The sequence below is a fragment of the Manis pentadactyla genome, chromosome 5, assembly GCF_030020395.1.
Source record: "Manis pentadactyla isolate mManPen7 chromosome 5, mManPen7.hap1, whole genome shotgun sequence".
Classification (NCBI taxonomy): domain Eukaryota; kingdom Metazoa; phylum Chordata; class Mammalia; order Pholidota; family Manidae; genus Manis; species Manis pentadactyla.
In genome coordinates this window covers 60,666,222-60,683,199 of record NC_080023.1, presented here as the reverse complement: position 1 = coordinate 60,683,199, position 16,978 = coordinate 60,666,222, and the positions used below count along the sequence as shown (strand labels likewise).

General features: G+C 42.2%; 1 protein-coding gene across 5 annotated transcripts in view; it reads right to left on the bottom strand.

Annotated features, from left to right (window-relative positions):
• Positions 1 to 16,978, bottom strand: part of MTHFD2L (methylenetetrahydrofolate dehydrogenase (NADP+ dependent) 2 like) — a 161,165-nt gene that overhangs the window by 34,759 nt on the left and 109,428 nt on the right. Inside the window, exon 7 of one of the 5 annotated variants that reach the window (XM_057502310.1) lies at positions 12,675 to 13,462. The exons of the other annotated variants lie outside the window; for them this stretch is intronic. Within the exon in view, the coding sequence (XP_057358293.1) occupies positions 13,440 to 13,462 (23 nt within the window). The 3' untranslated portion in view covers positions 12,675 to 13,439. Of the gene's footprint in view, positions 1 to 12,674; positions 13,463 to 16,978 lie in introns of those variants that run through there. 5 annotated transcript variants of the gene reach the window in all.

The window sequence follows — 16,978 nt, the reverse complement described above, 5'->3', positions numbered from 1 at the left end:
GACCTACGGCAGTGCTGGGAGTTGACACGGCTAATTTGATGGTGAGGATTGAGCCTTCATGTTCCCCATGTCCCCCATATTTATAGTACTTTATCCCCCATTTTAGTCCTTTTATCCAACGCGATACATCAGTCTTTTTGCCCGTCTCAGTGAATTGAATTCGTACCCAATCCTGGTCCCTTCGGTCACAAGCCTTGTCCATAGGCACGTGACGAGGGATGCCCTGGTTGACATAAGAAAATTTGACAGCATCCTTTTTCGTAACCGGCCATCTCCAATCCCCATCGTTCGAGGTCACACAGTCCCCTATGTTGGCACACCAGAAGGACCCCCACCCACATGACTCTCCTTTACCTGCTTCTGGGCAAGCATAAAATCCATGGGAGCGAGCCAAGTTTTGAGGGATGTTGGGCTGCCCCCAAAGGGTTCAGTAACCTTGGTTGATCCGTCGAAGGCAGAAAAACAGGTCAGGCCACCAGGTTCCAAGTGGCACAGTGTGTTCTGGGTACTGATGACCTCCCCAGTTGCACCGTTAACCAGCATCCAGGTCAGGTCCCATGGCTGAGGGGGGTTGGTGCCTTCAAGCGTGGTTCCCTTGAAGGTCCATATTAAGGTGCTTATCAGCAGGATCCCCTTCATCTTTGGCTTAGGTGTAGTTTTAGGGGATTCGCAGGATGCTGCTGCACCTTCCACTCTTCCTTGCTGGCCCCTGGATCTTTATGAGGCAGGACCTTACGAACGTGGGTGTGATGCACCCAGGGAGCGATACCATCAACCTTGAGAGCAGTGGGGGTGGTAAACAATACAACATAAGGTCCCTTCCACCTGGGCTCGAGAGTCCTCACTTGGTGTCTCTTGACCCATACCATATCCCCTGGGACTATGCTATGTTCCGGGCTTGGAATTTTCCCGCCCTTGTAATATTCTCTGATCAGGGGCCAGATTTCCTGCTGCACTTTAGCAAGAGCTTGCAACACATTCAGATAGTCAGGGGCCGGGTCCTCTGCACCAGAAAGCTGCACTTGCTGAGTTATGGGTGGAGGGGCCCCATACATTATCTCAAATGGAGTTAAACCATGTACATAGGGGGAGTTCCGAGCACGGAAGATGGCTAAGGGAAGGAGAGTCACCCAGTCCCTACCAGTCTCCAATACCAATTTAGAAAGGGTCTCCTTCAAGGTCCGATTCATTCTCTCTACTTGCCCAGAGCTTTGTGGGTTGTAAGCACAATGTAACTTCCAATCCACCCTCAAAGCCAGGGCTAGTCCCTGCAGGACTTTGCTAATGAAAGCCGGGCCTTTATCAGAACCTATGGCTTCAGGGACCCCATATCTGGGGACGATCTCTTCAATTATTTTTTTTGCTACCACCCGGCTGGTCTCATGCTTGGTTGGGAAAGCCTCCACCCACCCCGAGAAGGTATCCACCATAACCAGCAAATACTTATATCCATACTTCCCTGGTTTTACTTCGGTGAAGTCTATTTCCCAATTCCTCCCTGGAGCCCTCCCCCTTTCCCGAGTACCTGCCGGGTGAAGCTCTCTTGGGGCTGGTCTTAGCATTGCACAGCTACTACATTCTTTCGTGATCTGACGAGCTGCCTCATTCTGGTGGGGAAACACCAACTGTGCAGACTGGAAAAGGCTGAGCAGCTTTTTCCAGCCTAGATGGGTGGACTTATGCAGATTAGCAAGCATATACTATCCTAATGCTTCTGGCAGAATCAATCTACCTTCTTGGTCCCTACCCCAATTTCCTTCCCCAAACACTTTCCCCGAGACTTGTTTCCTAATCCACTCGAGGTACTGAGGGGAATACTCAGGTTTGGGTGGCAGGGCCAGCAGTTCAGGTATGGGTATCTCGAGGGCTGCAAGTACAAGGGAGTACGAGAGGGCCGCCCTCCTAGCTTCCGCATCAGCATGGTTGTTGCCGATGGCCTCATGTGTCTTCTTTGGTTGGTGGCCCAGTACATGTATAACTGCTACCGCCTTCGGTTTTTCGATAGTGGCTAGTAGTCTTTGGACTTCTTGTAGATTCCTCAATTCCTTTCCTTTCGTGGAACGGAATCCTCTTTCTCAGTAGATGGCACCGTGGACGTGGACAGTGCCAAAAGCATACCTGCTATCTGTGTAGATGTTGGCCCGCTTGCCTTCGGCTCTTTCCAGAGCCTCAGCGAGAGCAATAAGTTCCGCCTTCTGTGCTGAGGTGCCAGGGGGCAGAGCTGCGCTCCAGACAACTTCCCCTTCGTGGGTCACTACTGCTGCCCTTGCTTTCCTGACCCCTTCCTGCACAAAGCTGCTCCCATCTGTGTACCAATTTAGCTCACAGTTCGGTAACGGTGTGTCTTTCAGGTCTGCTCGCACCTGTATAATTTCAGAAAGGATGTCTCTACAGTCATGGATGGGGGTCGACAGATCTGGGTCTGGCAGAAGGGTGGCAGGATTTAGGGTCACCAAGTCAGAGAAGACAATTTGTGGAGAATCTAGTAGGAGCCCTTGGTAGTGGGTGAGTCTTGTATTCATCATCCATTTTCCTGGAGGATGCCTGAGGATCCCCTCTACAGTATGTGGGGTTGTTACCCTCAGGTTCTGGCCAAAAGTCAGCTTGTCTGCCTCTTTTACTAGTACAGCGATGGCTGCTAGGATACGCAGACAAGGTGGCCACCCAGAGGCCACTGGGTCCAGCCACTTGGACAAATAGGCCACAGGTCTCTTCCACGGGCCCAGCTGCTGAGCCAGGACTCCTTTAGCCACTCCCTTCTTTTCATCTACAAACAGGATGAAGGGTTTTTCTGGGTCTGGCAGAGATAGGGCGGGGGCCCGGAGGAGAGCTTCTTTCAGTCTGTCAAAAGCCTCTTGTTGTTCCTGATTCCATTGCCAGCCCGGCCCCTCTTTGGTCGCCTCATATAGTGGTCGGGCTATTTCTGCGTATCCTGGATCCAAAGCCTGCAGAACCCGGCTGAGCCAAGAAATTCCCTCACTCCCTGGGGTGAGGAAGGGATGGGGATAGTCAGGATAGTTTGTTTCATGGCCTGCGTTAGCCACCTGGCTCCATTAGATATTTTATACCCCAGGTAGACCACTGACCTCTGACAGATGTGGGCTTTCTTGGTGCTGGCTCGATATCCCAGTGCGCCTAGTTCAGCCAGCAAGTTCCCCATGGCTTCTTCACACTCCTCACGGGTTTCTGTGGCCAGCAACAGGTCATCCACATACTGCAGCAGTGTCACGTGGGGGTGGCTCCTGCGAAAGGGCTCCAGGTCCTGGCTTAGGGCTTCATTGAATAAGGTGGGAGAGTTCTTGAAGCCCTGTGGCAGTCTAGTCCAGGTAAGTTGCCCATTTCTTCCTCCCCCTGGCTCCTGCCACTCAAAGGCAAACAAAGGCTGACTAACTTCAGAGAGTGGGATACTGAAGAAGGCATCTTTCAGGTCCAGAGTAGTATACCACACATGTGAGGGTGGCAGGTGGCTGAGTAGGGTATAAGGGTTGGGCACTGTAGGGTGGATGTCTTCTATTCTCTCATTGACCTTTCGCAAGTCCTGCACCGGTCTGTAATCCCCACTGCTAGGCTTCCTTACTGGAAGCAGGGGCATATTCCATGCGGATCGGCAGGGTTTAAGGATTCCTGTCTCCAACAGTCTGTGGATATGGGGTGCTATCCCTTTCCTAGCCTCTTCCGGTATTGGATACTGCCGGACCCGGATGGGTAGGGCTGCGGCTTTGAGTTGAACAACAACGGGGGCAGATGTTTGGCGAGACCGATTCCTCCGGTTTTGGCCCATGTGGAAGGGAACCTCTGCAACCAAAAGTCAATTTCTCCCTGTTCCCCCTGGCCCCCCTCTTCTTGATCCGCCTGAAACAGGCGATGTTCATCGGCCAGGGATAGAGTCAACACATGTACCGGTTGTAAGGGTTGCCCTTCTTTGTCCATGATCTTTATCCCCTCAGGTTCAAAATGGATGTGTGCCCTGACCTTGGTTAGTAAGTCTCTGCCCAGCAACGGTGCGGGGCTCTCAGGTACAACCAGAAATGAGTGAGCGACCTGATGCCTTCCTAGGTCCACTTTTCTGTTAGTAGTCCAGGCACATCTCTTGGACCCTGTCGCTCCTTGGACTATACTTGTGTGTCCTGGGTTTAGGGGACCGTGGGCTTGGTTGAGAACTGAATACTGTGCCCCGGTATCTACCATGAACCCAATGGGAGTTCCCTCCACGCACAGGGTTACCCAGGACTCGGGGAGGGGTGCCGAGCCCTGTCCCCATCAGTTCTCCTCTCCTAGGTGTAGGGTCTTAACGGGGTTCCCTCCGCCTTGTTCCCTCCTTTTGGGGCACTCCCTCTTCCAATGCCCATATCTCTTACACAGGGCGCATTGATCTCGTCCTAGTCGGGATTGGCGGGGCCCCATTCTTCGAGGTGATCTAGGGCTCTCCTTCACCCCGGCCAGGAATATCCTGGCCATCTCCTCCCTCTGCTTCTTATTCTCCCTCCTCTGAAATTCTCTGTCTTCTTTCCTATTTTTCTCCTGCATTACCCATTTCTCTTTCCTCAGCCTTTCCTGTCTTCTGGAGTTTCCCTAGCATTGAAGACCTTCTCCGCTTGCTGCAGCATTTCTCTAATAGATATTTCCCCCAGGTCATCCCGCTTGTGGAGTTTTCTCCGGATATCGGGGGCTGCCTGGTTGATGAATGAAAGGACTACAGCTGATCTATGTTCCTCTGCTTCTGGGTTTATGGGGGTATATTGCCTGTAAGCATCAAACAGCCTTTCCAGATACGCGGCCGGGCTTTCCATTTCCCCCTAAACAATAGTTTTTACCTTAGCCAGGTTAGTGGGCCGCCTGGAGACCAGTCATCAGAGTCTGGCGGTAGACCTGGAGACGCTCCCTACCTTCTGCAGTCCCGAAGTCCCAATTTGGGCGTGCAAGTGGGAACGCCTCGTCGATGATGGGCTGGAGGGTAGTGGGTCTTCCATGTTCTCCAAGGACATTTTTCCTGGCCTCACTGAGGACACGCTCTCGCTCTTCCGTTGTGAAGAGGGTGCGGAGCAATTGCTGGCAGTCGTCCCATGTGGGACAATGGGTAAACATAATGGACTCCACCAGACCTATAAGACACTTGGGGTCCTCCGAGAAGGGAGGGTTCTGAGTCCTCCAATTATAGAGGTCACTAGATGAGAAAGGCCAGTACTGATATTGTTGAGCTCCCTCCGGACTGCCTGCACCGATGGCACGCACAGGCAGGACCGGCACTGCTCCTTCTGAGGTGGAGGAGGGAGCCTCCCCTTCTTGTTCCCTGGCCCCCCGAGGCCTTAACTGCATTCCTCCCGCTATCCCTGGCCTCCTGCCCTCTCTTGCTGGAGAGCCTGGAAAAGCTGTAGCCATTCCTCCCGCTCTCCCTGGCCTCCTGTCTTCTCTTGCTGAAGAATCTGGAGAAGCTGTGGCTGCCTGGTCCCTGCTGGGCTCCCCAACCTCGTTTTCTACCCCCCCGGCGGCTTCACCCCATTCCTCCCTTGGAGCCGCATACGGGGGTGGCCGCTCAATTGGCAGAGGGGGGTAGAGGGGAGAACTGTCCAGGAGAACGGGTGGCACACTCGGTGTTCTGGCCCTGCGATCAGAGGACTTTAAATCTTCCCGGGCAACTAGGATGGAGGTCTTTAGTGGGTCGGTGTGAGGTTTCCCCACCAAAAAGGGCCTCAGCCAGGAAGGGGGATTCTCAGCCAAATTTTCCCAGACAAGAATATAGGGAAGTTGGTTGGGGTGGCCCTCAGGGTCTGGCCGGGAGATAATGGCTTTGACTTTGCCGATAAGGTCCAAGGAAAGAGACTCCTGCATCGGCCAGCCTACTCCAAAGGAAGGCCACTCGGCCGAGCAAAGGGTGTCGAGCTTACCTTTCTTGATGCTAAGACCCATATTTAAGGCCTGTTCCTTGACCTTTGGAAAATGGGAAAGGATCAGACCTTTAGGAGTAGCCTGAGTTTGGCCCATAGTGAGGAAGACAAAGGCGAAGGATAGAGATGTCACTTAAAACAAGATGACTGGTGTATGTGCTTGTGAACGGGTGCCTGTCGTTGCACAGTTTTTTCTTCTGCGGGGGACGCGAATTTATCTGGGATTCGCGGCTGTGACCCCCTTATCTTGTCACGGGAGTCTTCTAGCGGCGGGCGCCCTAATGGCTCTTAATTGCCCGACCCGTGCCCGCAGGGAATGATTTAGTGGCAGAAAGGAGGAATGGAAAGAACAGGAGAACCTCAGAATAGGGGAAACTTAAAATGAAAAGCGCAGAAATATAAACCAAAACACAATAAAACAAGCAACAATAACACTAAACACACACCACATCTGATCGCACTCGCTCGGACCGGTCCTTCTCTCACTCTGGCGTGCACCACACTCACCATTTTCAGGATCCTCAAAAACTCTCGTGATTCTCCCGAAAGGCGTCCACTCGGACTGCCGCAGGGTGACGAGCTCGATCTTTTCCTCCTCGGGTGCCAGGTTCCTGCCGATCGGACTTGCCTTCCCAAGGCCGAGTCACTCGGACCCCAGGGCCAGGATTGGTTACCTGGACTTCACCCAGGGTCACTAACCTGGGGGCCAGGACTACCAACCTGGACTTCCTCACTCGGGGTCACTAACCCGAGACCATACACGGAATGGCAACTCCCGCTTTATAATGGGTTTATGCAGACATGAGGGGGCGACCCTCGAATTACACTGCCCCATCCGGACAATTAGACCTTGCCTCCAGCCGTCCTTTGTTCTCAAGGAAGCCGCTCAGATCCCGGATGAGCCCCCAAAATGTTAGGGTCCAGGACTCCAGGGTTTCCCCAGAGAGCAAACCACACGGACACGGAGATGTAAATCCAAGCAAAGTCTTTATTCAGCCAGCTAGCTGGGGCCAACAGCACCTCCCCTGACACACAGGCCGAGTCCGAGCTGCCGACCCCTAGGCAACTTTAGGTAGGGATTATATAGGGTTTTCACAGCCATTGCACAGAAGCCCGCGCATTTCTACAACCAATAATTTTAAAACATATTCTATATATATTCTATATTTTAACCAATGGAGTTGAAACAAGAACGCCCCGGTTACCTAACCGCTTCCCGTAATCTCTAGCTCACACAAGCATGTCTACGTGACTTATCATGGGTTATGTCCCGAGGCTACTGCCCACCTCTGGTTATCTAACTTAGGGCAGGCGTGTTAGCTTCGGGCAGTTTCTACGAAAACTGGGTGGCTCTTGCTCTAGGGTTTAGCTAGGTTTTATTAGTTCTTTTTCCTGACTTTTGCTGCTCTTTGCACTTCTTTACAATAGTCATCTTTAAGTCCATGAAATGGCTCAAAGTATCCTGATAAAAGGAAGCAGTATATTTACACATCAATTTAATTAATAGAGTTCAAAGGGCTGTGCAAACATTATCTAATTAAACTTCAGTGAAGCAAGAGAAGATTTACCCATTATCCTCATTCATAGAAGAGAGATTTTGAGGTGCTGAGAGGCTAAATGATTTCTTAGTTTCACAATGATGAGTCAGAAAGGAGGCTGGGAACAAAACCAGAACTCTTGTTCGGATTTAAAAGTAACACCGCATTAATGCTTATATTCAGGTGGATCACTCCTGCAGCTGGAAGTTGTCCTACTACATAAATAACAAGAGTAACTGCAATGGAATTTGTATGTATGTATGTTTCTTTCTAGATTAGAAAAATTTTCTGCAGCATTATTTGGTTTGGAGACAGTTGTATGATGGCTAAATGCATCCTAGCTAAATAGACCCTATGTTAGTAGTAAGGGTACCTCGGTGTCTTCCCAAAAGGTCCTCCTGTTACTTCAGGGATCCTCAAGAAGTGTTTATGAATCAATGAGTCACTAGAATGACCACAGAGCATATCTTTCTTTTTCTTCTTTTTCCCTGGCTTCTTTGGTTCCTATCTGAAACCTGTTTGGCTACAAAGTCTGTGCTGGGAATAATGTCCATACCAAGGACAATCTCTGGAAGCTTCCCAAACTTCTAAGCCTTGGCATCCCAGAGTAGTGCTAGGTTCCTTTCAGAGCTGAGGACCACCAGGGACCTACTCTGTCCATACCTGATCATCTAGTTTGGAATCCCTTTGTTCTCAGACATTCATAGGATCATTCTTGAATAGTTCCATCAGTTTCTGCCTTAAACATTTTCTCTGCAAAGTACAGTGGACCTATGGGGGCCAGATGCACACTTCTCTTTTCTTCCTCCCATCAACCAAACCTTGTTCAGTTCTAATACACAGTGGTGCATTTGGGGCTTGGTTATAGTTGGAGGCCATGGGGGTGGGGGTAAAATTGTAATATTTCCAGAATATTTCACCTGGCTTTAGTACATCTGCATATCAATAGATCTTCAGAGGTGGAAAAAAGTATGGCTTTAGAGCATTTGCATAGCCTCAGGGGTAGAGAGAAGTTCATCTCCATATCAATGGGTTTACCTGGGCAACAGAGGGCTTATCTGTACCTGAGAGGTGAGGAGGAGGGCCGGTTTTGCTTCTGCTGGAACAGGAAAGAAGGGCCCAGACTGCAGTTTGTAAGCAATAAACGGGTTTTAAACTTTATTTCTACCTTTGACTGATTTTGGTTTTTAAAGGTATTTTGCCCCAGCATTTCCTTTCCCCTGACTTACAGGGGGCAGTAGCTAAAGGTCTATACTAATAATCACTATGTTATATACAGAGTATTAAAGTCAAATGGAATAGGTTTCAAACATTTTTGAAAGGTAGTATGTTTACCAAGTTCACTACATAAAATGATCAAAGCAAGGAGAGATGTACAAGTTGAAAAGACAACAGCCCCTTAGGCTCCCGGAGTCCAGTCTGAAAACCAGTGAGTCTAATTCCTTTTCTATAAGATGTAGGCCAGATAGTCTGTAGATTATACATACAACTGAGGCTGGACATGTAGGAAGCACAAACTGTCTTTTCATAACCCTTGTTATTTCCTTTGTACGTAGTCTTAGACCTTCCCTTCTCCCACTTTGTTGTGTGCTGGTCTCAGCCTATCATAACCAATTTTGTGTCTGGACTGGCTCCTGTGGTTCTTATGATTTCAGGAAGCCCTCAGCAATAACAATCAAGAAATTTGGGAAGTTGGGTGAAAGGTTTATTACTTATAAGATGAAAATTATACAGCACATCTGGAGCCACTCCATGAGGTGATGGGTAGAGAGAGAGAGAGAGAGAGCAAGGGCTTAGGGTTCTGCTTTTACTGAGGTCAAGGGTGGGAGCCTAGGGTTTCATAGGCTCCCTCTTCACTGGTGAATTTAAAACTTAAGAGTGGGAATTTAAAATGCACAAGCAGCTCAAATGGTTACTTGTTGAAATCAACCAATGTCTTTAAAACAAGGGAGTCTGGTGGGGACTGGCCTCTTGGGCCCGGCTCTTTATCTGGTAGTTGGCAATGTGTTTTTCTCAAGACAGCCATCATTGAAGTGGGTGCCTCTTTGAAATGGATTCCTTGGCAATCAAAGGTGAATGAAGTTAGGCACTTGAATTACAAAAAGAAAAGCCAACTATCAGGGCTGACCCTACACATCTCCTTTAAGCATTCAAGCAGCAGCTAAGACAATCTGTGCTTACTGACTCACAAAAGTCATTTGGACAAGAATTAGAAACAGAGAGAAGAAATAACTTATTCCCTGGCTCCTGGATTTCAAACACCTAACACTTTAGAAGGATGGAGGGATTCAAACTAGAGAATGGAAGGGCAAAGTATGAAAAGTTAGGAGATTTGGAAGAACTGATGTGAGCTGAGATTTAAGAGGTTCCCAGAGAGAGGCTGTGAGTCAGTGGGCTTTAGACCGTGTCCTGGGGGTTTGCGATATTCAAAAACAAAGGGATCTTTTCTTCAAGCCTGTGTAGAGGTTAAGAAAGGTGTTATGGATCCAAATAATTACATGTATGCAAGAAGGGCTAGGCAGATGCCTTAGATATTTTCTTAGAGTTTCCTGTAGCAGAGATAAAGCCACTGGAACCAAAAAGCCAGTGAATTTGTAGAGAGCTGGCCAAGGACCACATAAGATGAAGGATATCTCACTGGATACCAGTTTAGAAACATAATAGTGAGAACTAAATGCTCCTACCATGCCTTGGTACCTACATTCAACCTCAGGGAAATGGAAGGAGAGTCCAAATAGATGAAGCTTGAGTTTCTACTACTTCAAATTAACTTCTCAAACATATTAGTCAAAAAGTCAATAAGCAGGGGAGGAAGTGGGTTTTAACAGATACTGAAGGATACAATAGTCTGGATAATTGATCATCAAATAACAGAAACGAAATCAGATTTATAAATATCAGTTTTAGGTTGGAGGAAGGAAAAACAAGGACATGCAAACAGAACAGAGATGCCATAGGGGGAGAACAGACCAGACCCCAAGGTCCGTGCCTTATGTGGAAAGGGGACAGCTCTTCCTGAATTCCATCCTTCTGATGTGCCAACTAAGACCCGGATGTCAGCCTCCTCCCTCTTGGAAGGAAAGAAGTTTCTAGTTGTCTATTATGTCACCTTTATCCAATCATACCTCTCCATGCCCCCTAGGATAGCTTGCCCACTCCTCCCCCTCCTAATCCCTTATAAGCCCCCACCTCCCTGACTGGGTGTGACTTCCCTGGCCTGTAGTACCCAGACCACGGAACATCACCCAGGAGTGGCATTCAAATAAACTACCTGGGCCTTTGTTGCCTCTCTTTGCCTGCTTATTTCGGCTAAATTTTATCTTACAATCAGAATCTCAAGTATAAATAACTGATTTTAACCTAACATGTTTAAAGTACTCTGGAAGAACAATTTAACAGTGCTTTGTTTGTTAAAAGAGAAAATATAATTAATCTCCTTAGTGTAAAATAGGCAAACTTCATTTCTTCTTTATCCACCACACATGGTATATTTCTCTAAAAATCTTGCTAGACAAATGTTGATAGAATATTAAACTTAGCAGATTTTATGATATATCAAATTACCATTTTACTTATATATTTAGGATCATCCATGGTAACAATACTAGCAATGGCAAATTTTAAGTGCTTGTCTAGATTCTTCTGTTCCCTGACCACTATTTAAGATTCAGGTTCAAATCTCAGGCTTTAGAGTTGAGTAACTAGGTAATCTTTGAGAAGTACCTATCTAACACTCAGTTTCCTTACCTATATATTTAGAATAATAACAGTACTTACTTCGTAAGAATGGCTACAAAAGTAAATGAAATGATGTATATAAAAGTCTTAGCATATTACCTGGCACATAGGAATACCAAATACATGCCTAACATATGCCAAAGTTATTCACATATCATCTTGAACAAAACATTTCTATGGTTGCCATGCTGCATATTACATCCCCATCACTTATTTATTTCATAACTGGAAGTGTGTAACTTTTGACAACCTTTGCCTATTTTAACCCCCACCGTCACTCCACCCCTACCCTTGCCTGTGGCAACTACCGATCTGTTTTCTATGCTGTGAGCTTGCTTGTTTGTTTTTTGAGTCCACATGTAAGTGAGATCATGCAATATTTGTCATCCACTGTCTGACTTATTTAACATAGCAGAAAGCATGTAAGGTCCATCCATGTTGTCCCAAATGACAAGATTTCATTCTTCTTTATGGCTGAACAGTATTCCATTGTGGATATGTATATATATATGTATATGTGTATACATATACACACATACTACATTTCCTTTATCCATTCATCTGTTGTTAAGACACTTAGGTTGCTTCCATATCTTGGCTATTGTAAATGCTATAATGAGCATGGGGGTACATATATCTTTTCAATGTAGTATTTTTGCTTTCTTCAGATAATAACCAGAAGTAGAATTGCTGGATCATATGGTAGTTCTATTTTTAATTTTTTTCCATACTATTTGCAATAATGGCTGAACCAATTTATATTCCTACCAACAGGGCATGAGGGTTCCCTTTTCTCCACATCTTCACCACTACTTGTTATTTCTTGTCTTCTTGATAACAGCCATTCTAACAGGTGTGAAGTGAGATCTTTTTGTGATTTTGATTTGCCTTTCCCTGATGGCTAGTGATACTGAGTATCTTTTCATGTGCCTGTTGCCCATCTGCATGTCTGCATGTCTTCTTTGGAAAAAATGTTCAGATACTCTGCACATTTTAAAATAGAAGTTTTTGTTTCTTTGCTATTAAGTTATATGAATTTATATATTTTGGAATTAACCCCTTATCAGATACATGATTTTCATTCAGTGGGTTGTCTTTTCATTCTGTTAATGGCTTCCTTTGTTGTGTAGAAGCTTTTTAGTTTGATGTATCCCCTTATTTATATTTTTTGTCTATTTTTGCCTATTTATTTTTGTTTTTATTGCCTTTGTTTTTGATGTCAAATTCAAAAAATTATTGCCAAGATAGATGTCAAGGAACTTACATGTGGAACCTTAAAAAAAAACAATTTCTAGCATTTTTATGGTATCAGGTCTTATATTCAAGTTAATTTTTCTGTATAGTGTAGGATAGTGGTACAGTTTCATTCTTTTACATGTTGCTGTTGAGTATTCCCATTTATTAAAGACACTGGTCTTTCCCAATTATATGTTCTGGGTTAATATATCATAAATTAATTCGCCATACAAGTGTGGGCTTCAGATAAATAACCAGAAGTAGAATTGCTGGATCATACGGTAGTTTTATTTTTTATTTTATTAGTAAATTTATTCCTAGGTATTTTATTCTTTCTGGGTTCTCTATTCTGTTCCATGATCTTTGTGTCTGTTTTTATGTCAATACCATACTGTTTTGACTGTATAATATGATTTGAAATCAGGGAGTGTATGGCCTCCAGCTTTGGTCTTATTTCTGAAGACTGCTTTGGCTATTCAATTTCCATACAAATTTTAGAATTGCTTGTTCTATGTGAAAAATGCCATTGGAAATTTGATAGGGTTTGCATCGAATCTGTAAATTGCTTTGGGTAGTATGCACCTTTTAGCAACATTAATTCTTCAATCCATGAACACGGATAACTTTCCAAGTAGTTGTGTCTTCTTCAGTTTCTTTCATCAATGTCTTTCAGTGTACAGGTCTTTCAGTGTACAGTTTTCAGTGTACAGGTCTTTCACCTCCTTGGTCTTAGTAAATTTATTCCTAGGTATTTTATTCTTTCTGGCGCAGTTGTAAGTGGTATTCCTATTACATTATATAACTGAAGTCATTTGTATATATATAATTGATGTAATATAATTACAGCATATTATCGATGTCTGTGGATACTACTTTATATGTTATTATTGTATCCAGCATCTTTGCTGAACTTCCTCAATAGTTATAACATTTTATGAGTTGATTATACTGAGTCTTATAGGAAACAATCCTATCTGCAAATAGCATTCTGTCTCTTCTTTCAAGTCTTTATCTTCTGATTCATTTCTCTCAGTGTACTGAATTAGCCAGGAGCACCAATCAATGCTGAAAAATAGAAGAAATAGGAAAAAAACATGGAAAAAATCTTGTTTCATCCTTAAATGAACTGGGGTAATTCTAGCATTTCACAATTGAGTGTATTTTTTTCTATTTATTTGCAGTTATTTTTATATTCAGTTATTTTTATTAGATTAAGGAAATTTCCACCTGTTCCTAGCTTGGAATGAGGTATTTTTTGTTAACTTGTTTCTTTGTTTGTTGTTTTATTAAATCACAAATAATAGTTGACTAGTACTAATCACTTTTTCTGCATCTATTGATGTTGTAAGAATTAGTAATATATTTTTAAAATTTTGAATTTTTGTATTCTTTTAACACAGTTGTTTTTAATTTACTAATATTCATAGGTAAGACTAAGCTAAAGGTTTTTTATTTACCTGTCACCTCTGTCCCATTTTGATATCATGATTATCCTAAATTCATAAATTGAATTGGGTAATGTTTCTTTCCCCTTTCCATTCCCTTTTTTCCCCCCTCTTCCTCTTCTTTTCTGCTCCTCTCATAAATCAATTTATATATGATACAATTATTTATTTTTTAAATAATTAATTTAAAATACCTAGTACTTATATCTTTTAAAATGAAGAACTCTGTTCACCACTTCAATTTATTTTGTATTTTATAGATAATCAGATTTTCTACTTCTTGGGCCAGTTATGGTTATTTTCTACCTTAGGTTTTAAAATGTTACCTATGTATTAAATAAGATTCAATCTAGGTTTTAAAAGTTAATGATATAAATTTGTTTATAATTTTTTAAAATTGTTCCACTTTCAAAGTTAGATGGAATTAAATTTTTTCTGATGTTACTTTTTGTGCTATCTGTCTTTTTCCTTTTTTCCCCCAATTTCCTTCCTAAAAACTACTTTACATATGCCCATGAAAATTTTTGTGTATTCCAATACAGATAATAAATTTACTGTATTAAAAACAAACTCCATCAAAACATTTATCCCATTCATTGAAATATTGCAAAGTTCAACTACATAATTTCAAAATTACATATGTATATAGTTTTTGATATATCACATTTAATTTTTCCTATTTATTCTTTGATCTTAAAGTTATATTTCCACAAATTAAGGTTTATAATAAATGCAAATAAATGCAACCAAACCTACAGTATTGGTATTCTATTCAGTGAATACTTAGACTTGACATTTCTAATTGATTTTAAATAAAATGCAAGCAAAACTTAGATTACCATAAAATTTCAACCCCACTCTAGTACACTTACTTTGAAAAAAGAAATATTTCAAGGTTCAAAATTTTTAGTATCAGTGATGAATAGCAAATATATATATATATATTTGTAAACATATGTGTGTACATACATAAAATTGTAAATTTTTACAACTTCTGCATCTGCTCCAACTGGTATGATATATCATTTGGAAGAAATTCTGAAGTATGTGTGTACTACAATGAATCCCAAGTCATTTCTATCCTAGGATTTTCTTTCTACGTAGCTTTATTAATATATAATTTACCTATTCAAAATGTATAATTCAATGATTTTTAGTATATTCACAGAGTTGTTCATTCATCACCACAATCAATTTTTGACCAGTTTCATCCCCTTCATATGAAACCTCTTACCCATTTGCTATCTTCCCCTAGTTCCAGTCAACCACTAATCTACTTTCTACCTCTACAGATTTGCCTATTCTGGACATTTCATATAAATGGAATCATATTATATGTAGTCTTTTGTGGCTACTTTTAGTTAACATACTGTTTTCAAGATTCATTCATGTTGCAGCATTAATGTAGTTCAGTACTTTTTAATTTTTTTCTAATCAAACATTCCTTTAATGGTTATACCACATTTTTGATTATCCATTCATTAGTTAATGGATATTTGGGTTATTTCTACTTTTAATTTATCATGAATAATGTGCTGTAAACGTGTGTACTCATTTTTGTGGGAGTATATGTTCTCTCTTGGGTATGTACCTAGATGTGGAATTTCTGAGTCAGATGGTTACTCCATTTTAACATTTTGAAGAACTGCCAAATAATTTTCTGAAGAAGCTGCACCACTTTATATTTCCACCAGCAATGTGTGAAGGTTCCAATTTTCCCATATCTTTGAAACACTTGATCATATCTGCCATTTGATTACAGCCATTCTAGTGGGTGTGAAGTGGTATCTCATTTGGTTTTGGTTTGTGTTTCCCTAATGGCTAATAATGGTGAGAATCTTTTAATGTGTTTTCATTGACTATATAACTTCTTGAAAGAATCTCTTTCATTTGCCCATGTTTTAATTAGGTTACTTTTCTTTTCATGGTTGAGTTGCAAGAGTTCTTTTGTATATTCTGGATGCAAATACCTTATCAGATATTTGATACGCAAACATTTCCTCACATTCTTTGGGTTGTCTTTTAACTTTCTTAATGGTATCTTTTGAAATATAGAGTTGTAAAAAAATTTTATAAAGTTCAATTTATCTATTTCTTTCTTTTGTTTTTTGGTGTCATAGTTAAGAAGGCTTTTTGCCTAACCCAAACTCACAAAGATTTACTACTATGTTTTCTTCAAAGAAGTTTATAACTTCAGCTCTTATATGTGGTTTATGATCGATCTTCAGTTAAATTTTGTGTATGGTACAAGGAAGTAATCCAATTTCATTGTTTTGTAAATGTGGATATTTGGTTGTTCTAGGCCTATTAGTTGAAAAAGACAATGTTATTAAGATGGCACTACTCTTCAAATGGTCTATAGATACAGTGAAATTCCTCGCAAAATCCAAGAATACTTTTTTGCAGTAATTGGCAACCTTATCCTTAAAATCATATGGAAGTATATGACATAGGACCAATGAATATGGAACATCTTTCCTTTTATTTAGGTCTTTAATTTCCCTCAAAAATGTTGTTTTTGAATTTTTTTGTCTTTGTGTTAAATTTATTCCTATTTTTTTCTCTTTGGAATTGTTTCCTTAAATTCATTTTTGGATTGTCCATTGTTAATTATAGAAACACAACTGATTTTTATCTATAGATCTTATATCCTGAAACACTGTTAAACTCATTGATTAGTTTTAATGGATTCTTTAAGATTTTATATATACAAGATCATGTCATCTGCAAATAGAGAGTTTTTTACCTCTTCTTTTCAAATTGGAATGCCTTTTATTACTTTTTTCTTGCCATGACTAGAACCTCCAGTATAATACTGCATAAAAATGGTAAGAATGGATGGACATCCTAGTCTTGTTCTTGATCTGGGGAAAAACATCCAGTCTTTCATCAATAAGTATGATTTTAGCCATAGGCTTTTCAAAGGTGCTTATGATCAAATTGAGAAAGTTCCCTCTACACCTGGTTTACTGAGTGTTTTTATCTTGGAGAACGTTGCATTTTGCTGAATGCTTCTTTTATGTTCAATGATATCATGTAGCTTTTGTCCTGTATTCTATTGATGTGCCATATTGTATTAATTGATTTTGTATGTTAAAGCAACCCTATATTTCTGGTATAAATCCCACTTGGTCAT